Below are 23,735 nucleotides of genomic sequence, written 5' to 3'. Positions count from 1 at the left end.
TTTTTGGGGGTTTCTTGCTGTTTGGGTAACATGCTCTGATGTGTGGATGATGGGTTAGAGCTGCTGGGTTGCTTTTTTTGGGGTTTCTTGCTGTTTGGGTAACATGCTCTGATGTGTGGATGATGGGCTAGAGCTGCTGGGTTGCTTTTTTTGGGGTTTCTTGCTGTTAGTGTGGCATGCTCTGATGTGTGGATGATGGGTTAGAGCTGCTGGGTTGCATTTTTGGGGGTTTTTTGCTGTTTGGGTAACATGCTCTGATGTGTGGATGATGGGCTAGAGCTGCTGGGTTGCTTTTTTGGGGGTTTCTTGCTGTTTGGGTAACCTGCTCTGATGTGTGGATGATGGGCTAGAGCTGCTGGGTTGCTTTTTTGGGGGTTTCTTGCTGTTTGGGTAACATGCTCTGATGTGTGGATGATGGGTTAGAGCTGCTGGGTTGCTTTTTTTGGGGTTTCTTGCTGTTTGGGTAACATGCTCTGATGTGTGGATGATGGGCTAGAGCTGCTGGGTTGCTTTTTTGGGGTTTCTTGCTGTTAGTGTGGCATGCTCTGATGTGTGGATGATGGGTTAGAGCTGCTGGGTTGCATTTTTGGGGGTTTTTTGCTGTTTGGGTAACATGCTCTGATGTGTGGATGATGGGCTAGAGCTGCTGGGTTGCTTTTTTTGGGGTTTCTTGCTGTTTGGGTAACATGCTCTGATGTGTGGATGATGGGCTAGAGCTGCTGGGTTGCATTTTTGGGGGTTTTTTGCTGTTTGGGTAACATGCTCTGATGTGTGGATGATGGGTTAGAGCTGCTGGGTTGCATTTTTGGGGGTTTTTTGCTGTTTGGGTAACATGCTCTGATGTGTGGATGATGGGCTAGAGCTGCTGGGTTGCTTTTTTTGGGGTTTCTTGCTGTTTGGGTAACATGCTCTGATGTGTGGATGATGGGCTAGAGCTGCTGGGTTGCTTTTTTTGGGGTTTCTTGCTGTTAGTGTGGCATGCTCTGATGTGTGGATGATGGGTTAGAGCTGCTGGGTTGCATTTTTGGGGGTTTCTTGCTGTTAGTGTGGCATGCTCTGATGTGTGGATGATGGGTTAGAGCTGCTGGGTTGCTTTTTTGGGGGTTTCTTGCTGTTAGTGTGGCATGCTCTGATGTGTGGATGATGGGTTAGAGCTGCTGGGTTGCTTTTTTGGGGGTTTCTTGCTGTTTGGGTAACCTGCTCTGATGTGTGGATGATGGGCTAGAGCTGCTGGGTTGCTTTTTTGGGGGTTTCTTGCTGTTTGGGTAACCTGCTCTGATGTGTGGATGATGGGCTAGAGCTGCTGGGTTGCTTTTTTGGGGTTTCTTGCTGTTTGGGTAACATGCTCTGATGTGTGGATGATGGGTTAGAGCTGCTGGGTTGCTTTTTTGGGGGTTTCTTGCTGTTTGGGTAACCTGCTCTGATGTGTGGATGATGGGCTAGAGCTGCTGGGTTGCTTTTTTTGGGGTTTCTTGCTGTTAGTGTGGCATGCTCTGATGTGTGGATGATGGGTTAGAGCTGCTGGGTTGCATTTTTGGGGGTTTTTTGCTGTTTGGGTAACATGCTCTGATGTGTGGATGATGGGCTAGAGCTGCTGGGTTGCTTTTTTTGGGGTTTCTTGCTGTTAGTGTGGCATGCTCTGATGTGTGGATGATGGGTTAGAGCTGCTGGGTTGCTTTTTTGGGGGTTTCTTGCTGTTAGTGTGGCATGCTCTGATGTGTGGATGATGGGTTAGAGCTGCTGGGTTGCTTTTTTGGGGGTTTCTTGCTGTTAGTGTGGCATGCTCTGATGTGTGGATGATGGGCTTCATTTGCTGCTTTGATTTCTTCATGGCTGTGCTGTTTTCAAAGTGTGGTGTGAGACTTTTAACACTTTGGCTATGGTCACATGTGGCCAGAGACTCTCACCATAGGGTGGCATTTTCTGATTTGGGGGTTTTGGCCTTATGGGCTTGTGTTCTTGTGTGCTTTGGCCATGCCTGTGATGATTTGAGAGTGTGGGGTGGGACTTTTGCAAGTTTGGGCCAGAGAGTGTGACCATGGGGGTGGGGGTGGTTTCCAATTGTGGCTTTTGCTCATTGCCTGTGCCTTTTGTCCTTTTTAGGCTTGAGCTATGGCTCCCAAGCCAAGCGGTGAGAAGAAGAAGAGGGCTCCCTTGTCCTTGGAGGACAAGAAGGACATCATTGCCAAGCACGAGAGGGGCGTGCGCTTGGTGGACATTGCCAAGGAGTATGGACGCAACCCATCGACGATTGGCACTGTCCTCAAGCAGAAGGAGGCCATCAGAGCTGTTGTGGCTCCAGCGAAAGGCGTGACGACCATCGCCAAGCAGAGGACACCGAAGCATGAGGAGATGGAGCGCCTGCTTCTCCTCTGGATCAAGGAAAAGGAGCGAGTCGGGGACACTGTGACCACCTCGGTCATCTGCGAGAAGGCCACCGCCATCTACGAAGACCTGGCCAGCAAGGAGGCAGGCGAAGGAACTTCTTCGCAGGAGGAGCCAGCCACCCCGGACTTCAAAGCATCACGTGGCTGGTTCGACAGGTTCAAGAGGAGGACCGGGATCCACTCTGTCGTCCGTCACGGCGAGGCGTCCAGCGCAGACCACCAGGCCGCTGAAGCATTCGTCGTCGCGTTCAAGGCCATGGTGGAGGAGGAAGGCTACGTCCCGCAGCAAGTCTTCAACTGCGACGAGACGGGCCTCTTCTGGAAGAAGATGCCTCGCCGCACCTACATCACCCAGGAGGAGAGGAGACAGCCAGGCCACAAGCCAATGAAGGACCGCTTCACACTTGCGTTGTGTGCCAATGCCAGCGGGGACTGTAAGGTCAAGCCCCTGTTGGTGTACCACTCCGAGAATCCCAGGGCGTTCAAGGCACACAACATCCAGAAGGACAGGTTGCCAGTGATGTGGCGCTCCAATGGCCGCGCATGGGTGACACGCCTCCTTTTCGTCGAGTGGATCAACAGTGTCTTCGCCCCGACAGTGAAGCGGTACCTGGAGGAAGAAGATTTGCCCCTGAAGTGCCTCCTCCTCTTGGACAATGCTCCTGCGCACCCGCATGGCCTGGAGAAGGACATCCTCGCGGAGTTCTCCTTCATCAAGGTCCAGTTTCTGCCACCCAACACGACCTCCCTCTTGCAACCCATGGACCAGCAGGTGATCGCCAACTTCAAGAAGCTGTACACCAAGCACCTCTTCAAGCGTTGCTTCGATGTGACCGAGAGCACACAGCTGACCCTTCGTGAGTTCTGGAAGCAGCATTTTGACATCGTGGTGTGCATAAAGATGGTGGACTTGGCCTGGCAGGCGATCACCAGGCGCAACCTGATTGCTGCATGGAGGAAGCTGTGGCCTGATGCTTCTTCCTTGGAAGGGTCACAGTCCGAGGGTGCTGAGCCAGGTGAAGAGGAAGAGGTGCACGAGATCGTCTCCATCGCGAGGTCCCTGGGACTCGACGTGGACAACGAGGACGTGGAGGAACTCCTCGAGGAGCACAACGAGGACCTGACAACAGAGGACCTGAAGGCCTTGGCGGCGATGCAACACTCGGCCGTGGACGAGGACGTGCTCCACTTCGACAGGGGCCAGCAGGAGGAGGCTGCGGGGGCATCTTTGCCAACGGCAGACATTAAAGACATTCTGAGGCAATTCCACAATGTGGCTTCCTTTGTGGAGAAGCACCACCCTGAGCAGGTGCTCACCAGCCATGCCATTGCCCATTTTGATAATGTCTGCCTTAGCCATTTTAAGAACCTGCTTAAGGGCCGGCAAAAGCAGACATCCTTGGACCAGTTCTTCCCTAGAGCGGGAGAACCGTCTTCCAAGAAGGCAAAAGGTGACCCTTAAAAAAAAGGTGACCCTTAAAAAAAACACCAAATTCTTTTTTAAAAAATGGTTAACTTTGTTAAATTGGTGGCATTGGCTAAATTGGCTGAATTGGTTAAATTGCTTGAATTGGCTAAATTGGCTGAAGTGGTTAAATTGCTTGAATTGGCTGAAGTGGTTAAATTGCTTGAATTGGTTTAAATTTGGCTTTTTGGGCTGCCCCTCTCCTCCTCCTCCTCCTCCTGCCTCACTCCGAGATGCCAGGACCAGATGCCAAGACCAGCAAAGATAAGAAAAACACTTTTGTACTGTATGGTCATGGCTGTGATGTTTTCAAAGTGTGAGATGTGTTTGGCCTTGATTTGATGTGGGCCAGAGAGTGTGACCATGGGGTTGCTTTTTTAGATTTGGGGTTGCTTTGGTCATGGCTATGATGATTTGAGAGCTCCTCCTCCTCCTTCTCCTGCCTCACTCTGATGCCAAGACCAGCAAAGATAAGAAAAACACTTTTTTTCCTTTATCCTTTAGAATGGGCCTGACCTTGGGGTGGCATGTTCAGATTTGGGGTTTCTGGCCTTTGAGTTTGGGTTCTGGGGTGGCATGGTCATGGCTGTGATGTTTTCAAAGTGTGAGATGTGAGGTTTGCATGTTTGGCCTTGATTTGATGTGGGCCAGAGAGTGTGACCTTGGGGTGGCATGTTCAGATTTGGGGTTTCTGGCCTTTGAGTTTGGGTTCTGGGGTGGCATGGTCATGGCTGTGATGTTTTCAAAGTGTGAGATGTGTTTGGCCTTGATTTGATGTGGGCCAGAGAGTGTGACCTTGGGGTGGCATGTTCAGATTTGGGGTTTCTGGCCTTTGAGTTTGGGTTCTGGGGTGGCATGGTCATGGCTGTGATGTTTTCAAAGTGTGAGATGTGTTTGGCCTTGATTTGATGTGGGCCAGAGAGTGTGACCTTGGGGTGGCATGTTCAGATTTGGGGTTTCTGGCCTTTGAGTTTGGGTTCTGGGGTGGCATGGTCATGGCTGTGATGTTTTCAAAGTGTGAGATGTGTTTGGCCTTGATTTGATGTGGGCCAGAGAGTGTGACCTTGGGGTGGCATGTTCAGATTTGGGGTTTCTGGCCTTTGAGTTTGGGTTCTGGGGTGGCATGGTCATGGCTGTGATGTTTTCAAAGTGTGAGATGTGTTTGGCCTTGATTTGATGTGGGCCAGAGAGTGTGACCTTGGGGTGGCATGTTCAGATTTGGGGTTTCTGGCCTTTGAGTTTGGGTTCTGGGGTGGCATGGTCATGGCTGTGATGTTTTCAAAGTGTGAGATGTGAGGTTTGCATGTTTGGCCTTGATTTGATGTGGGCCAGAGAGTGTGACCTTGGGGTGGCATGTTCAGATTTGGGGTTTCTGGCCTTTGAGTTTGGGTTCTGGGGTGGCTTGGTCATGGCTGTGATGTTTTCAAAGTGTGAGATGTGTTTGGCCTTGATTTGATGTGGGCCAGAGAGTGTGACCTTGGGGTGGCATGTTCAGATTTGGGGTTTCTGGCCTTTGAGTTTGGGTTCTGGGGTGGCTTGGTCATGGCTGTGATGTTTCAAAGTGTGAGATGTGAGGTTTGCATGTTTGGCCTTGATTTGATGTGGGCCAGAGAGTGTGACCTTGGGGTGGCATGTTCAGATTTGGGGTTTCTGGCCTTTGAGTTTGGGTTCTGGGGTGGCTTGGTCATGGCTGTGATGTTTTCAAAGTGTGAGATGTGTTTGGCCTTGATTTGATGTGGGCCAGAGAGTGTGACCTTGGGGTGGCATGTTCAGATTTGGGGTTTCTGGCCTTTGAGTTTGGGTTCTGGGGTGGCTTGGTCATGGCTGTGATGTTTCAAAGTGTGAGATGTGAGGTTTGCATGTTTGGCCTTGATTTGATGTGGGCCAGAGAGTGTGACCTTGGGGTGGCATGTTCAGATTTGGGGTTTCTGGCCTTTGAGTTTGGGTTCTGGGGTGGCATGGTCATGGCTGTGATGTTTTCAAAGTGTGAGATGTGTTTGGCCTTGATTTGATGTGGGCCAGAGAGTGTGACCTTGGGGTGGCATGTTCAGATTTGGGGTTTCTGGCCTTTGAGTTTGGGTTCTGGGGTGGCATGGTCATGGCTGTGATGTTTTCAAAGTGTGAGATGTGTTTGGCCTTGATTTGATGTGGGCCAGAGAGTGTGACCTTGGGGTGGCATGTTCAGATTTGGGGTTTCTGGCCTTTGAGTTTGGGTTCTGGGGTGGCATGGTCATGGCTGTGATGTTTTCAAAGTGTGAGATGTGTTTGGCCTTGATTTGATGTGGGCCAGAGAGTGTGACCTTGGGGTGGCATGTTCAGATTTGGGGTTTCTGGCCTTTGAGTTTGGGTTCTGGGGTGGCATGGTCATGGCTGTGATGTTTTCAAAGTGTGAGATGTGTTTGGCCTTGATTTGATGTGGGCCAGAGAGTGTGACCTTGGGGTGGCATGTTCAGATTTGGGGTTTCTGGCCTTTGAGTTTGGGTTCTGGGGTGGCATGGTCATGGCTGTGATGTTTTCAAAGTGTGAGATGTGAGGTTTGCATGTTTGGCCTTGATTTGATGTGGGCCAGAGAGTGTGACCTTGGGGTGGCATGTTCAGATTTGGGGTTTCTGGCCTTTGAGTTTGGGTTCTGGGGTGGCATGGTCATGGCTGTGATGTTTTCAAAGTGTGAGATGTGTTTGGCCTTGATTTGATGTGGGCCAGAGAGTGTGACCTTGGGGTGGCATGTTCAGATTTGGGGTTTCTGGCCTTTGAGTTTGGGTTCTGGGGTGGCATGGTCATGGCTGTGATGTTTTCAAAGTGTGAGATGTGAGGTTTGCATGTTTGGCCTTGATTTGATGTGGGCCAGAGAGTGTGACCTTGGGGTGGCATGTTCAGATTTGGGGTTTCTGGCCTTTGAGTTTGGGTTCTGGGGTGGCTTGGTCATGGCTGTGATGTTTTCAAAGTGTGAGATGTGTTTGGCCTTGATTTGATGTGGGCCAGAGAGTGTGACCTTGGGGTGGCATGTTCAGATTTGGGGTTTCTGGCCTTTGAGTTTGGGTTCTGGGGTGGCATGGTCATGGCTGTGATGTTTTCAAAGTGTGAGATGTGTTTGGCCTTGATTTGATGTGGGCCAGAGAGTGTGACCTTGGGGTGGCATGTTCAGATTTGGGGTTTCTGGCCTTTGAGTTTGGGTTCTGGGGTGGCATGGTCATGGCTGTGATGTTTTCAAAGTGTGAGATGTGAGGTTTGCATGTTTGGCCTTGATTTGATGTGGGCCAGAGAGTGTGACTTTGGGGTGGCATTTTCAGATTTTGGGTTTCTGGCCTATGGGCTTGAGTTCTTGTGTGCTTTGGCCATGACTGTGATGATTTGAGAGTGTGGGGTGGGACTTTTGCACGTTTGGGCCAGAGAGTGTGACCATGGGGTTGCTTTTTTAGATTTGGGGTGCTTTGGTCATGGGTGTGATGATTTGAGAGCTCATCCTCCTCCTCCTGCCTGACTCTGAGATGCCAGAACCATCAAAGAGAGAAAAAAACTTTTTTTCTTTATCCTTTAGAAAGTTTAGAATGGACCTGTCAGTCATTGTTAAGATCATTAGAAAGTTTAGAATGGACCTGTCAGTCATTGTTAAGATCCTTAGAAAGTTTAGAATGGACCTGCCAGTCATTGTTAAGCTCTTTAGTGCCTCAGGCAACTTTGTATTACATTGTATTGTAGGGTACTTAGCTTAATAGGCCTCTATTGTGACTTTGTTTTGACTTGCAGGTTCAGTCTGAGGTCATGGAACGCATTAGTTATTTTCAATGGGAAAAGCGCTTCGGGTTACGAAATTTTCGGCTTACGAAAGGAATAGCGGAACGAATTAATTTCGTAACCCGGGGTACCAGTGTATTAGATTCCTTTCATTTAATGTAAAAGGTTTGGGCTCAGCCTTAAAAGGGCAAAAATATTGAATCAAATTTGTCCCCTCCACCCCTCGGTTATCTTCCTTCAGGAGACCCATAATAAGTCATCATGTCCAGTTTTCGCACCCTCCCAGTTTGGTCTACAATATGTGGCTGGAGGATTGGGAAATGCCAGGGAGGTGGCAATCATTTTGGCAAAAGGAGTTACAGCACAACTTCATGTGATTGAACAAGCTCCCAAGGGTAGGTTTATAATTCTTCAAGGGACTCCGCAGGGTCGTGAGGTGACTCTGGGTAACTATTATGCTCCTAATAAGAAACAGGGGGCTTTCCTTAAGAACTTTATTTCTTTACTGAAGGAGGTAATTAAAGGAGAGGCAATTGTTGTAGGAGATTCAAATACGGTTTTCAACTCCCAATTGGATAGGTCTTACAACTCCAGCCTTAGACCCTCACATCCCTGATTCCAAAAGATATCCTTCAGGCAGGACTGGTTGACCCATGGAGGACCCTCCACCCCCTGGAAAGGGATTATATTTTTTACTCTTGGAGACATAGATCTTACTCTAGGACAGATCATTTTTTGTTATTAGATCACTAATACCTCACATTAGAGATGTTTTCATAACCCCAATTATCTAGTCTGATCATACTCCCTTGATCCTAGATTGGCAAACTCATTCGGACTTTCTGCCTTGTAGGATCTGGCGGTTTAACTCTCAATTGTTACTGGATGACCAGTTTAAAGCTTCTATTCAATCTGCGATTAATTTTTTTTAGAGAAAACAGGCAAGTAGGAATGCAGGAGATCCTTTTATGGGATACCCTGAAGGTGGTACTGAGAGGCTTATTTATTCAAGAAGGGGCTAAACGTAAAAAAAACAAGATGTCAAAAGAAAGGTCCTTCTAGTGGATATAACAATTTTAACTGATCAGCATAAACACTTTCAGTATGATGATACAATGAAACTCTTAATAAATAAGAAGGCTGAGCTAGAGGAGTTGTATATGAGGATGTATCATAGGGCCTTGCAATCTACCAAGGCCCACTTTTATGAATTTAACAATAAAATTAAAAATAGTTAGCTCGCCTGGTACAGAGGAAAACAGAGGAAAGACCAATTACATGCATCTCCCAAGTAGATGGCACACTCAAGACTAAGGAGAGAGAAAACCTGAAGGAATTTCAGAAATTCTATACTGATTTATACTCTGCAGAACAGATTGATATTTCTGGACTTTATCAAATCATTAGGGCTTAAGTGCCTACAATCCAACCATCGGACTCTGCTTAAGGTCATTTTGAATTTTGATCCTCTCCTTTGGGGTATTAACGCCTTCTAATTTGGTGTCATATGCAAATTTTTATAAGCATGCCCTCTATTATTTCATCCAAGCCATTGATAAAGATGTTGAATAGCACTGAGCCCAGGACAGAACCATGTGGCACCCCACTAGTCACTTCTTCCAAGGATGAGGAGGAGCCATTGCTAAGCACCTTTGGAGTTCAGCTGGTTAATCAATTACAAATTGACCTAACAGTTGCATTGTCTAGCCCATATTTTACTAGTATGTTTGCTATAGTATCACTGGGGACCTTGTCAGAGGCCTTACTGAAATCAAGATATACTATATCCACAGCAATGCCTTTATCTACCACACTGGTAATTTTATCAAAAAAAGGTATGAGATTAGTCTGGCATGACTTGTTCTTGAAAAACCCATGTTAAGTTTGATGATTATGGCATTCTCTTCTAAATGTTCACAGACTCATGGTCTAATGATCTGCTCTAGAATCCTTCCTGCTAATGATGTCAGGCTAACTGGGCAGTAATTGCTGTGATCCTCTTCTTGTCCTTTTTTGAAGATGGGGACAACATTTGTCCTCCTCCAGTCTGCTGGGACTTCACCTGTTCTCCTTGAAATCTCAAAGATTATTGCCTATGGCTCTGAGATTACTTCTGTTCTTTTAATACCCTTGGGTGTAGTTCATCTGGTCTGGAGATTTAAATTCATTTAGATTAACACTACTACATCTTTACTTATTCTGGGCTGCATTTCCCCTGTTGTGTTCTTGCTCCACTTTCTTCAGGTTGAGTACCCTTTTCTTTTTGTGAAAAGAGTGAGGCACAGAAGGTGTTGAGTAATTCTGCCTTTTCACTGTACTCTGTTACCATTTTGCCATCTTCTCCACACAAAATGGCCCTACTATTTCCTCCGCCTTCTTTTTACTACAGGCATTCCCCAAAAAGCCCTTTTTATTCTTCTTAACCTCTCTAGCAAGCCTGCGCTCATTCTGCACTTTAGCTTTCCTGACTTTACCCCTATACATGCTAGCTATTTGTTTGAATTCCTCTGGTGATTTCCCCCTTTTCCCATTTCTTATACATAAATTTCGCATTTAAATCTTTGCTGAGCTGAAAGTTCTTCAGACGTTCATCCTGGTTTCTTTGTGACTCCTGCCTTTTTTCCTCCTCATTGGAAGTGTTTGAAACTGTGCCTTCAGTATCTCCCTTTTGAGAAATTCCCATCCACCCTGAACTCCTCTTGAACTATTCCTGATCACAGGATCATCCCCAGTATTTCCCCAAGTTTACTGAAATCAGCTTTCCGGCACTGTGCATTTCTGCATTTTATTGTGTTTTGTATTTTAACATGCTGTACCGCATCTCAAGCCTTGTGGAGAGGCAAGAAATTAATAAAAATTATTACTATTACTATTTCTGAACTGCATAGTATTTCTGTATACATTTTAATTGCATGTGCTCAGTGATCAGCTGCTCTCCCATTCACTGTTTTTTAATTCATGTTTATAGTTATTGCCTTGTATTATCCCCTCTGTTGTAAACTGCCCAGATTGCCAGTGATTGGGCGGCATATAAATAAATCCTATTATTATTATTATGTATTTTTGAGGCAGCTAACATGTGAGCACATTTCAAATACAAAACATCAAATTTATTCTGTATGCTTACAGAACTAAAATAATCTAAAACAACTCGCCAATGAAGCAGTTGTTTATCAGAACCACCAATCTTCAAAACAAATTTTCCACCAAGTCTACACACATGTGCACAAATACCTGCTGCTGTGCTGAAGCTTGTGGTTGGGATATCTGTGTTGTTAGCTGGCTTTGTACGTGTGCCGCTGGTTGAACCTGTGGCTGAAGTGGTACTTGTACCTGGCCATGTGGTACAGAAGCAGCAACACTATGAGACTGGGCCTTCACATGAACTGGAGGTTGTACTGGAGCATCTGTGATCTGTGGTGGTGGTTGTGTGAGCTGCAGTGCTGCTGGCAGAGACGTGATGGGAATGTTGGTCGGCTGCAGCCTTCCAGGCAACTGAGGTGGAGGTGTGTGTAGACTTGCTGCATTTTGAACTGGAGGCCCTTTTGAGGGATCATACTGCTGCTGGTTCTGCTTCTGTCCTGTGAGCTGTACTGCTTGTGGGGTGGGAGGCATTCCACCTACAAAGCAGGAATAAAAATGGGAACAAGTCGATTTTTAAAAACTCCATGCTTTGGGATTCATGTGATGTCAGAGCACATCAAGGAGTGGAAAGTTAACTTTTTACTTACTTTGCAACACAATATTAAGCTTAAATAAAAATGTCATGGGATAATCATAGCAAGAAATTCAAACACCAGCCTTCTATGCCACAAAAATGGATTTTTTTAAAAAAACAAAACAAGAAGTCAGCACACACAGAACAAACAGATTATATCACTAAATGATCATCTACACATGTCTTACAATTTTAATATATTGCTGATGGTTAATTACAGGAGGGAAAACACAGCACAAACGTATGAACTAATATGCAATTTTTAAAAAAAAATACTTATCTACTAATGAGTCATCCTTTACAAACTGACAGGCTCCCAACAGACAGATTTTGCATCAGTTTGTATGACTGTTTTCCATGCCCACATGCACCACTGGAGCCTGTCACTCAGGTCCTTTGACATGAACAAGGCATTTCACACCAAATATTAATTTACAAGGGGGAAATATAACATGGAACCAGAGATCTCAGAAGTGCTCAGTTCTGCAAGGTTTCTGTTTCCAGCACAGACATACCCCCTTGGTAAATTAATCTGCGGCTGGCATGTGGTTACACAGTACCTTGTGCTGTTGGCATGAGCTGTTGAAGAGGGACTCCTGAAGCCACACCTGGATGCTGAAAAACCATCCCATGACGGCTCACTTCAATTCGGGGTCTCTTAGACGAATCTGGTGATATTCAAATTCCATTTACGGCAGGATACAGTGGAGGGGGTTTCAGTTTACAATGTTTACAAAAATGCCCCATGCGTTCAAAGATTAGCTTTAGTATCTTAATTAATACATCTACTGGGAAAACACAGCATCACTGCAGAAGATGCTTTGTGAAAGCCACCCTACTGGCTGAGAGAGAAGTATATGACACTCTCACAAACAAAAAAGGCCAAACACTTTGGCAACATGGTCAAACTGAAAACAAATTTTATGTAAGTAAATACTAGGCAAAATATGGTCTTTTTGTTAAGCTTAAAATGATCATCAAAGTTACACTGAAAGGGACCATACCTGCTGAAGTAAGTGCTTGCTGTCTCTTAAAAGCTTCAATTTCTATGGTATTCACTGTTCCTGTTACTGGAGTCCCTGAATGCACCTGCTATTATAAAACAAAACAAAACAGTCAAAATTTAGCTAAATTCTCAGCTTTCTACAGCAGCCACCGAGTCTTATCAGCATTATTTTATAAGCTATTATGAATAAAATCTGTTTAAGAGTTACTGGCCATTTTGAACATGAAGGAATGTAAAATAACTCCTCAATATGTTTACCACTGCCTTCAAGATGACTTTGCATCCATTTTATAAAGAGCACCTATTTTTAAATGGTATGTTTGATTTACAGGAAGAAAGATATACACTGCATTTTTATCGCTCTTGTCTAGTAAAGCAAATATACATTAAGAACTTCCTTTCTAAAACTAAAGCATCATATGCCTGGCCCTGCAATGAATCACTGCACTTTTTAAACCAATGATTCTCAAACTTTGGTCTTTCAGACCTCTTGTCCTTCAGTTCCCTGAATTCCTAATGGTTAGCCAAGCTGGCTCATTTGAGAATTATTTCTTTAAACCCTCAGAAAGAGAAGGCTGCAGGCCTGTTCGCTGCTGCCCCAGAAGACAGAACTTCAGGTCTAATAGTTTGGAGTTACAGGAGGATAGATTTTAATTGAACCTGAGAAGGAACTTTTTGACAGCAAGACTGGTTCAGCAATGAAAGCAATTGCCTAGAAAGGTGTTGCGATCTCCTTCTCTGGATGTCTTCAAAAAGAAGCTGGACAGCTACCTGTTGGGGATGCTTCAGCTGGAGATCCTGAACTGATCAGGGGATTAGACTTTACAGCGCTTTATAAATAAAGGTTAATAACAATAATAATAATAGACTCGATGGCTCATGAGGTCCCTTCCAACTCTATGATTGCATGACCTAACATTGCATTACAAACGGAAGCATCAAGAGCTCAGAAATTACACTATTCCCACCAAAAACCTAGTGCATTTTCTGCAGCTGTCAGCATACAGTAACTTTTTAGTTTTCAATATATTCAACCACCCAATGTCCAGTGGACATAAGAAACAAGACTAAAACTGAATAACCATCAAGTTAGATATTAAAAGTAGAAACTTGAAAGACTTTTTGGTAGCAGAAGCTACATGTGTGAGGGCTACCTGAGTTCTTACCAGAAGGGGGAATTCACTAAACAAATTATAACATGTCCATTATTATGAGAAATGCAATATGCAGAGGAAGGGCTTATATTACATATTTGAGCACTTTGTAACACCTGGTTTAGAGCTGCTGAGCTTCGAAATGAAAGCCAAGTCTAGGATACCAACATCACCAGGTATAGCCACTGACTGATACAGGATAAAGGAAATGTGTGTATTTATAGACATGAGTGGACTTGCTCCTAGTAATTAAGTACAGTCCGTCCTCGCCTTACGCGGGGGATCCGTTCCGGATCCCTCCGCGTAAGGCGAATTCTGCCTATGCTCAAGCCCCATTGGAAACAATGGGGCTCGTGTGCGGCAGCACAGGTGCATGCGGGGCGCAACGGGCGCGCGCACCCATTCAATTGAATGGGACGCGCCGCCCCTTCCACCCCCCGCGCGCCCCATGGCTTGAGCGCGTATGCTCAAGGCCACGTATGGTGCGGGCGCACTGTACTAGTCACTCAGATTCAAGCTTGCTCCTGTCTACATCACCACAACCTGGATTCTGTCTCTTAGTCACAATAAACTGTGGCATCAGTTTCTTCACATAATTAAAAAGTATGGTAGAGAGCCACTCCCAAAGTAAAGAAAAACAAATAAAAACTAAATAAGGGAGATCAGAGGGGGAAGATTTAAAAATTGGAAGGAAAATTATTTACCTATGTGTATTCACGGTGTATGGGTTTGAGCACTGAACTATGGGTCTGGAGACAACAGTTTAAACCCTCATTTGGTCATGGAAATCCACTAGGTGACCATGGGCAAGTCACACTTTCTCAGCCTCAGAAGAAGGCAAGGGCAAACCACCTCTGAACAAATTTTGCCAAGAAAACCCCATGCTATACATCAGAAATGACTTGAAAGTACACAACAACAATTAAACAATGAGACTGATTCCAGTATAGTTCTCATAATCAGAAACAAGCCAACAAATCAACTGGCAAGGTCTTAAAGGCTCTGGTAGTTACAGCATACCCAAAAGATAGTAATGCTGGTGCCGTGTAAGCCTCCAACGAGAGATCATTCTGTGGACAGGATGCTATGACATAGAAGGCCTTCTATTTTTTAAAAATTGCTACTATGTCATATAGGATCTCATCCGACCTATACTCTTTTATATGTATCTGAACCTGAAGTATGGCTTTTGTTTCTTGGATTTGTAATCCTTGTTCCCAAAAATGGGACTTAAATCAGTATCTGGCAGAAGGAGAACTGTTTGGAACTGCCAGGGGTGGGGACGCAGGCTGTCTAGACTCCACTGTGAAGTCAAAGGCTTTCACAGCTGGCAACCATAGTTTTCTGTGGGTTTTTTGGGCTATGTGGCCATGTTCCAGAAGAATTAATTCCTGACGTTTCACCTGCATCTGTGGCTGGATCTTCAGAGGGTGGTGGTATGGAAGTGTTTTGAGTATATATACCTTTGGGACCCTGGTTTGGGAGGAAGTGGTTTTTTACATGTTCATGGTATAATTAGTTTGTGTGTTGTACTGTGCTGAATGGCACAGCCTGGAGGTGTGTCATAGGGGGATATGCAAGGGAATCTGTGTCTAATTAATTAGTAATCCATTGTCTGCGGGGAAACCTCTTGCGCCTGAGTGGTGTTCATTTGCTTGTCTTGATTTTGGTGTTTTTCAGGAATGGTAGCTAAACTTTGGTCCAAAACACACTACAGAAATAATCCAGTTTGAGATCACTTTAACTGCCCTAGCTAAATGCTAGAAAATTCTGGGCACTGTAGTTCTGTGAAACCTTTAGTCTTCTGTCAGAGAGCTCTGATGCCACAATAAACTACAATTCCCAGGATTCCCTAGCACTGAGCCAGGGCAGCTAAAACCATTTCAAACTGGATTATTTCTGCTGTGTGTTTTGGACCTTTGTTTACTTTCAGTGTTTCTTCTTTCCTGCTGAAGTTGTTCAGGTGTTTGTGCATTTCAATGGCCTCCCTATACATTTTGACCTGGTAGCTGTTGGCATAGTCCCGAATTTTGATGTTTTCAAACAGCATTCTGTGCCCTGGTTGGTTTATAATGTGTTTTGCTACTGCTGATTTTTCTGGCTGGCCCAGTCTACAGTGTCTCTTATGTTCTTTGATTTGCGTTTGAACACTTGGTTTGGTGGTCCCTATATAGACTTGTCTACAGCTGCACAGTATGCGATACACCCTTGCAGCCATGAGAGGGTCTCTCCTGTCCTTCGCTGAGTGCAGTATTTGCTGGATTTTTTTTGGTTGGTCTATAGATCATTTGGAGGTTTGGTTTCCTCTTCAGTTTCCCTATTCTGTCTGTGACTCTTTTAATGTATGGTAAAAATACCTTCCCTCTGGGAGGTTGTTTGTCCTTACTCCTATGATTTTTTCTGGGTCTGGTGGCTCTCCTGATGTCTGAGCTGGCGTAATCATTGGCCTGTAGACCCCAGTTTAACTGCTTCAACTAATCTCCCAAGAAGCGAGATTCACCGCATTTTTATTGTGCTCCTTTTTTGTCTCAGGTGATGGTTGGAATTTTTGTGTAAGTATCTGTCCGTGTGTGTAGGTTTTCTGTATACAGTAAAGCTAATCGTTGGTTCGGTTTGCTGATAACCAGTATATTCAAGAATGGTAATGCTCCTTCCTTTTCCACAGTGAATTGGATGTCCAGGTGGATGTTGTTCAGATGATTCAGGAATTTGATCAGATCTTTTCCATGGCTCCAAATGGTGAACATGTTGTCCACACATTGGAACTATGTAGTGGGGTTTTTTGGTGTTGTTTCTAGGGCTTGCTTTTCGAAGGATGCCATGTAAAAATTTGCTATCATGGGGCTCAGAGGTTCCCATGGCTACCCCCATTTTTCTGATCATAGAATTTATTGACCCATTGGAAGTAGGTTGTGATGAAGCAATGTTCAAACAAGGCTGTGATGCCTTTGAGAAAAATATGTTGGATGAGTGTGATAGTGTCCATTATGGGGACTTCAGTGAACAGGGAAACCACATCAAACAACTTCAAAAGGAAAGAAGAAATGCTGAAAGTAAACAAAGTTTGGCTACCAGTCCTGAAAAACATCAAAATCAAGACTCAACACAAGCAAATGAATACCACCCATGCTCAAAAGGTTTCCCCGCAGATAATGGATTACCAATTAAATAGACAAAAATCCCCCTTGCATATCGCCCCCCCCCCACAACACACCTCCAGGCTGTTCCATTCAACAGAGTACAATACACAAACTAACTCCATCGTGAACATGTAAACCATTTCCTCCCAAACAAAAGTCCCACAGGTATATATACTTCCATGCCACCACCCTCTGAAGATGAAGGTGAAACATTAGGAATTAATTCTTCCAGAACACGGCCATACATAGCAAAAAACGCACAAAAAACTATGTGTAGACTGCCCTAGTGAGCAGATCTGCACCTTCATGGGTCTCAGTGAGACAGTCTTGTACTGATGCGATGGCCAGGAATGCTTGGTTATCAGCTTCGGTTGATACGCCAACTGTGTCCCTACCTGGACCGAAAGGACCTTGAAGTTGTGGTACTTGCACTGGTAATCTCTCGTTTAGATTTCTGTAATGCGCTCTACCTGGGGCTACCCTTTGTACCAAGTTCAGAAGCTTCAATTGGTCCAAAATGCGGCAGCCAGATTGGTCACCGGCACATCTAGGTTTGACCATATAACACCACTGTTAAAATCTCTTCAATGGCTGCCAATTAGCTTCCGGGTGCAATACAAGGTGTTGGTTATTACCTTTAAGGCCCTACATGGCTCGGGCCTGAGTTACTTGAGGGAATGCCTCCCTCTACACAATCCGTACCACACTCTCAGATCATCAGGGAAGTACGTATTGGAACATCATAATACTAGGTTAACGACAACTTCCCATAGGGCGTTTACAGCTGCAGTTCCAAAATTATGGAATAGCCTACCAGAAGAGATCCGTCTCATCAATACCTTAGAGGTCTTTAAGAAGGCACTCAAAAAGGATCTCTTCCGGCAGGCTTATCCATCAGATGCCATATAAATGCTTATGATGATGTTCCACTCTTGACTGTGATTACTGGCTACTGATGAACTGTTTTTTAGAGAACTAATAGGAATGTGGTAAATTCAGTATTAGTGTTTTATCAATTGTATTTGTATTACTGTGTTATTTTATTGATGTAATCCCGCCTCGATCCTTGAGAGAGGCGGGAAATATAAATAAACATTATTATTATTATTATTATTATTATTATTATTATTATTATTATTATTGGTCCAGGTGTGTTAAGTTGGTACGCTGGCCCAACTTATAGAGTGATTTATTTATCTATAAACGTCTGAATGCACCCAACAAATTCCTAAATTCACCATCATGGGAAGTGTTTGGCAGGTACATGCCCAACACATGCTGAACAATGTCTACCAAACAGCTTTAGAATAAAGTGTTGTTACAACTTCTAGATATCTGAATAGAACAGCCCATGATCTCATTTCACAGCAATGAATTCTACAAATAAATATGTGTTGTGCAAGACGCTTCATCCTGATCACTAAGGCCTGAATCCTATTGAACCCTAGTTCCCAACTAAAGAATATCCACTGAAACAAATGGATTGACGATAAGTTATTCAATGGCTCTCCTTTAGTTGGGACCACACATAAGCTACTGGTCCAAATATTAGGAAAGGAGGAGAAAAATTCTCTCTCCATCTACTTTTTCCACCTTATCATTCCATAAATTTCTATTGTGCTGATCCTTAATCATTTCTCCCTAAACCTAAAAGGCCCAAATATTTGCTACAAATATATTCGTTCTTAAAGAACCTATAGACACACACCTCATGCTGCAAAGAAAATTTTAGGAACTGTCCTAATCAACATAGTACGGAAACATACAAACCTTGGGAGTCTCATTTCTCCTCACCTAGGGACCAGTGACAAGGACAGGCATGGACAAGCAGGTAAGCTAATTTGCATACTGCAATAACTTTTTGGGGTTGTTTGTATACCTTTTAGAAATTTAGTACAGATGGGGACAATATGTGATCCCTGAGACACTGTTACTGAGCTCATAAACAACCATTATCAGGAATGCTGTAATTGCATCCCAGAATGATAATGCTGCAAGGTATTGAATAACATTCCTCAGGCTGCATTTTACTGTTGTATTCTTAAATCATGGTCACCTTAGTTGATGACCCTGTTGGTGCTCTTGGACATCTCAGCGGCCTTCGATACCATAGACCATGGTATCCTTCTGGAACGCCTGAGAGAGTTAAGTATCGGGGGCACTGTGCTCCAGTGGTTCCACTCCTACCTCTTGGGTAGATTCCAGATGGTGAGGCTAGGGAACAGCTGCTCTTGCAAAAGAGAACTGACATCTGGCATCCCTCAGGGCACCATTCTGTCCCCCATGCTGTTTAACATTTAACAACAGGGTGAGATCATCCTGAGACATGGGGTGCGGTGTTATCAGTACACTGATGACACCCAGATCTATCTCTCCATGTCTCCGATTGACACAGTGACTAAGGATGGCATCTCTCCTCTGGACGCCAGCCTTGAGTCAGTAATGGGCTGGATGAGGGAAAACAAACTCAGATTGAATCCAGAGAAAACAGAGGTACTCGTGATAGGTACCCCAAGCCCAGGCAGGGAAATCTGCCATCCAGTCTTGGATAGGGTCACATTTCCCCTAAAGGACAAAGTTTGCAGTTTGGGAGTACTCCTGGATTCATCTCTACAATTATCATCTCAAGTAGATGCGATGGCCAGGAGTGCTTGGTACCAGCTTTGGATGATACACCAACTGCACCCCTACCTGGACCGAAAGGACCTTGAAACTGTGGTACAGTTTCGTTTAGACTTCTGCAACGCGCTCTACATGGGGGCTACCTTTGTACCAAGTTCGGAAGCTCCAACTAGTCCAAAACGCAGCACCCAGATTGGTTGCTGGAACCTCAAGGTCAGAGCACATAACACCTGTATTAAAATCTCTACACTGGCTACCAATTAGCTTCTGGGCGCAGTACAAATTGTTTGTTATCACCTTTAAAGCCCTATATGGCTTGGGCCCGAGTTACCTGAGGGAACGCCTCTCCCAGTACATCTGCCTCGCACTCTCAGAACAACTGGGAAGAATCTACTAGTTCATACAAAAGTCAGACTAGTAACTAATTCCCAAAGAGCATACAAAGCTATGACTCCCACGCTTTGGAACAATCTTCCGGAAGAGATCAGACTGATTCCAACCTTAGATGCCTTTAAGAAGGCACTAAAAACACATCTCTTCCGGCAAGCATACCCCCCTGATCTTTTATAAGATCTGAAGAAAACTTCACCTCAGGAAATTAAGATAACTTTACCGCAGGATGTATTGTGGTTTTAATATTGTACTGTCATACTTTGATATAACATGGTTTTAAATTGTTTTTAAACTGTAATTTTAGATATTTTGTTATTGAAATACTGTTGTAATCCCGCATCGATTTGTTGGGAGGGGCGGGAAAATAGAAATAAAACTATAAAGCCCTACATGGCCTGGGTCCAGTCTACTTGAAGGAACGCTTCTTCCCATACAATCCTTCCCGCACAGTCCGATCCTCTGGGAAAAACCTCTTACAATCTAGAAAGACCAGACTGGCGCTGACTTCCGGAGGTCCTTCTCTGTCACCGCTCCAAAAACCTGGAATGACCTGCTGGAAGAGATTCGCCAATTATCCTCGCTCGAGGCTTTCAAAAAGCCGACAAAAACCTTTCTCTTCCGGCAGGACTTCCCCGATTGATAATGTCCAGAACCAACTGAATCCCCTCCTTTTATTATTTTTCTTATTTGTGGTTTTTTTAAAATTTTGATGTATTGTTATGTACTTTTTAACCATCTTTTACTGTTTAATTTTATAGTTGGGAGGGAGGCTTGGGCCGGGGTCTTGTCTTATTATTATTATTGTAGCCCCTTGAATTTTGAAAAAGAAGGCAGTATATAAATTTTGATGTTGATCAGATCAAGTACCTCTCTACTGTGTTCTTGAAACGATCAGCTTTCACACATTTTTAAAAAATGACTTTGGTTTGAAAGACAAAATAACGAACACTGTAAAATGTGAGGTGAAGGGGGAAAACATCCTTAAATTACATGTTCTTATAAATAGGTTACTTGGATCTTTGAAACTATACAGTACATCATACACGAGTATTTCCTAAAAACATCACATATGATGATTATGGTTAAAAACAGTATAACAAAATTAGCAAGGTGGTTTAATACCATAATAGCAATAGCAAGTACATTTCTATACTGCTAATCAGTGCACTTAAACACTCCCTAAGCAGTTTACAATATAAGCTAATTGCCCCTACGAAGCTGGGCACTTATTTTAGCGACCTGCAGAAGGATGCAAGGCTGAGTGGACCCTGGGGTTCCTGGGATCTAACTCACAACCTTGTGGCTGGGAATGGCTGTAGTACTGGCATTTAGCCACTGTGACACCAGGACAATGGTTAAATGCCCTACATCAGTGATGGCGAACCTATGGCACACGTGCCAGGGGTGGCACTCAGAGCCCTCTCTGTGGGCACATGTGCCGTCGCCCCAGCACAGAGTTTGTTATTAGAAAGCCACTGGGACATGGCACTTTGCAATAAATAAGTGGGTTTTGGGTTGCAGTTTGGGCACTCGGCCCCTAAAAGGTTCACCATCACTGCCCTACATCCACCAATGCTAATAACACTAATTAACTAAAACGAAAGACTCATTTTCCATTCTATTTATGCATAACATCTTATGAATTGACTTTTACACACAGAGGCATCCAAAGCAATCATAATGGTCTGATTTAGGCCCAGTAAGAAAATCATGTCTTGTTATTACTATAATGATTTCGCATAAGCCTAAAGCATGTGCACTCACCCCCACTCTCCCACTTCATACATGAGATCAAATCTTCTGCTTTTACACTAACCAAAGACCCATTACTTCCAACTCAGAAAATATAATTTGCTTGAACTGTGGTGAGCTTCCAAACCCAGTTCAATTTATAAACAAATGACAATTAAAGTAACCAGCTAGAACAGGAATTGCAATGTGCTGCCTGGACCACATGTAGCTTTGTTTTCAGCCCTTGGAACACCCTTATACTGTGAAAGGGGTAGAATATTGCCTCCTGGAAAAAAGGCAGAAGCAGTGAGTGATTCACACTTTAAACAGACTATAAAGCCTTCCTTCACTCTCTAATACATTTTTTTCCAAAATCAGAAATGAACATTCAGCCACTTCCAGGCTTGTTTTATTGTTGGTATTTTTTGTTTGTTTGTTTGTTTGTTTGGTAGTTCTTGTAACCTCTGGAGGGTTGCAAGTACAAGAAATTAGTAACTGGACCTGCTATAGTTACCCAACCTTGAGTAAGAAGAATCCACAGTTCTCTGAAACTGAAGGACTATGTTTAGCTCATAAATTAAAATAGAAGCTGACGATCTCTTCTCATGCACAAAAGGAGAGGTAAAGGATGAATGTGTAAGACAAATGTAAAGACAAATCATGGTTTTTCATTATACTTCCAATATGATGTATAATCTGTAGGGCTGTTTCAAGAAAATCACAACTTGTTCCAGCAATTCTGAAGTTCTGTATTGTATATAGCTGATAAGAAAACCATACATTATTTCATTATGCAATTCTAAAATGAAAAAGCTTGAATGTCATTGGAAAGAGAAAAAGTTAATCTGGAACTCTACTATATTTTTAATTTGCATTCAAAAACTCTTCAAAACTGGAGATGAATAAAAGAGAAAGGGGTTTTAGAAGTAATCCAATCATACTGCCAGAGGCAGAGAGAAACCCAAACTGTTACTATTGCAGAATGCACAAGGGAACCAAAAGACAAGCAAACCAAAGTGGAACACATTAAAAGCCAAAAGGTTAATGAAATAAGCCAGCAACTTTGAGACAAGCAAAGGGGGGGGGGGGGGGATAGCTTCCTCAATGCTCCATAAACATTCATGCATCTGAAAATTTTAAATGTTTCAATCATTTCTGTTTTAAGATGAGAAGGTATGGGCTCTTGGGGAAATACAGATTCCGCTTTCAAATATCAAATCTGAACGAGAATAATAGCAATCATCTGGGATGAAACTACAAGTTTAGAACCATTGAAAAAGTACCTGAAATGGTTGCTGCTGAGATGAAAAAGCAGCAGAAACATTTGGAGGAAGCTGGGTTGCTATAGCAACAGGAGTACCAGTCTGCCCATCCTTTCCTGTCACAACCTTTACCTGAGAGAAGATATTTTGGGGAAAAACAAAGAAGGGAAATCATTTTCTTTTGCTTTCTATTTTTAAAAAACTGATCAACACACCCCATGCGGCATTGGATTTATGGTTCCTCACTGAAGAGGGGATTATAACAAAAGGTAAAGCCGTGCGATTCAACTTGAATCCACAGTTCTTCAATCAAGTTCTGCTTTGTCGGAAAACAGCAAAACTGAGCAAGGGACAGACTAGTTGCGATTACCATTGCCTCGTGCCCAGAAAACTCTACACTGAAATTTTGTCTCGGCAATATGGGTTAGATTTCAAGATCTTGGCTTTCTAACAGACAAAAAAAAAATTTAGCATGACAGACAATTCACACTCAGAAGAGCCCCAACATTTATTAAGCAATGAGCATAGCCTCCATTCTCTCCCCCACCCGCACCGCCATTCTTATAGTGATCAGCCCTCCCAGGCAAGGGATGAAAAGCATTGCTTTAGCAGAAGGTGATGAAGAAGGCTGAGGGCAGGGAATAAGACAGGAAGACCACAAAGTACAAATAAAAGACATTTCTCCCAAAGTGCCTTTTCGAAAGAAAGGGAGGAAGGGACAGAACCCACAGAAGTTTCTTGTCCTGGTTTTGTACAAGCCTTTCTTTCCCTAAGTGCACCTTAATCAATGTGTTTAACAAGAAAAAACATGATTTCTCAACTCAGTATTAAAATGTTTAAAAGCTCTGAATTCTGTAGCTTAGCTAATGCCACAGAACAAAAAAGCCCTATATCCTGTCATCTAATTTAAGAAAGATCACTGTACCAAAAAGAAATACTTGCAAAATTGTGGGTGAATTCTGTTATCAATTTAAGCGAAAATATCCAGTATCTGTTTAAATTGCACAAGAAACAGGAAATATAACTTTTAAAAATGCTATTTGGGGAAAGAAATATAACTTATTTTTAACTGGGAGGAAAATGCCATTTAGGCAAAAGTTAAGAAATCCTTTAGAACAGAGC

General features: G+C 43.7%; 1 protein-coding gene across 12 annotated transcripts in view; it reads right to left on the bottom strand.

Moving 5' to 3' along the window:
- EP400 (E1A binding protein p400) overlaps window positions 1-23,735 on the bottom strand; it is a 161,254-nt gene that overhangs the window by 131,382 nt on the left and 6,137 nt on the right. For 9 of the 12 annotated variants that reach the window (XM_089489865.1, XM_089489873.1, XM_089489866.1 and 6 more), the window contains exons 3-6: window positions 22,635-22,745; window positions 12,310-12,397; window positions 11,866-11,973; window positions 10,822-11,207 (exon numbers count right to left, since the gene is read on the bottom strand). In XM_089489865.1, the coding sequence (XP_089345991.1) occupies window positions 10,822-11,207; window positions 11,866-11,973; window positions 12,310-12,397; window positions 22,635-22,745 (693 nt within the window). The remainder of the gene's footprint in view (window positions 1-10,821; window positions 11,208-11,865; window positions 11,974-12,309; window positions 12,398-22,634; window positions 22,746-23,735) is intronic. The other 3 variants (XM_089489872.1, XM_089489876.1, XM_089489871.1) reach the window with 2 other exon arrangements.

This window comes from Sceloporus occidentalis, unplaced genomic scaffold (genome assembly GCF_023333645.1).
Source record: "Sceloporus occidentalis isolate IW3139 unplaced genomic scaffold, rSceOcc1.0.p SCAF_41, whole genome shotgun sequence".
NCBI lineage: Eukaryota > Metazoa > Chordata > Lepidosauria > Squamata > Phrynosomatidae > Sceloporus > Sceloporus occidentalis.
The sequence above is the reverse complement of the archived record's forward strand: the minus strand, read 5'-3'. Positions and strand labels throughout refer to the sequence as shown.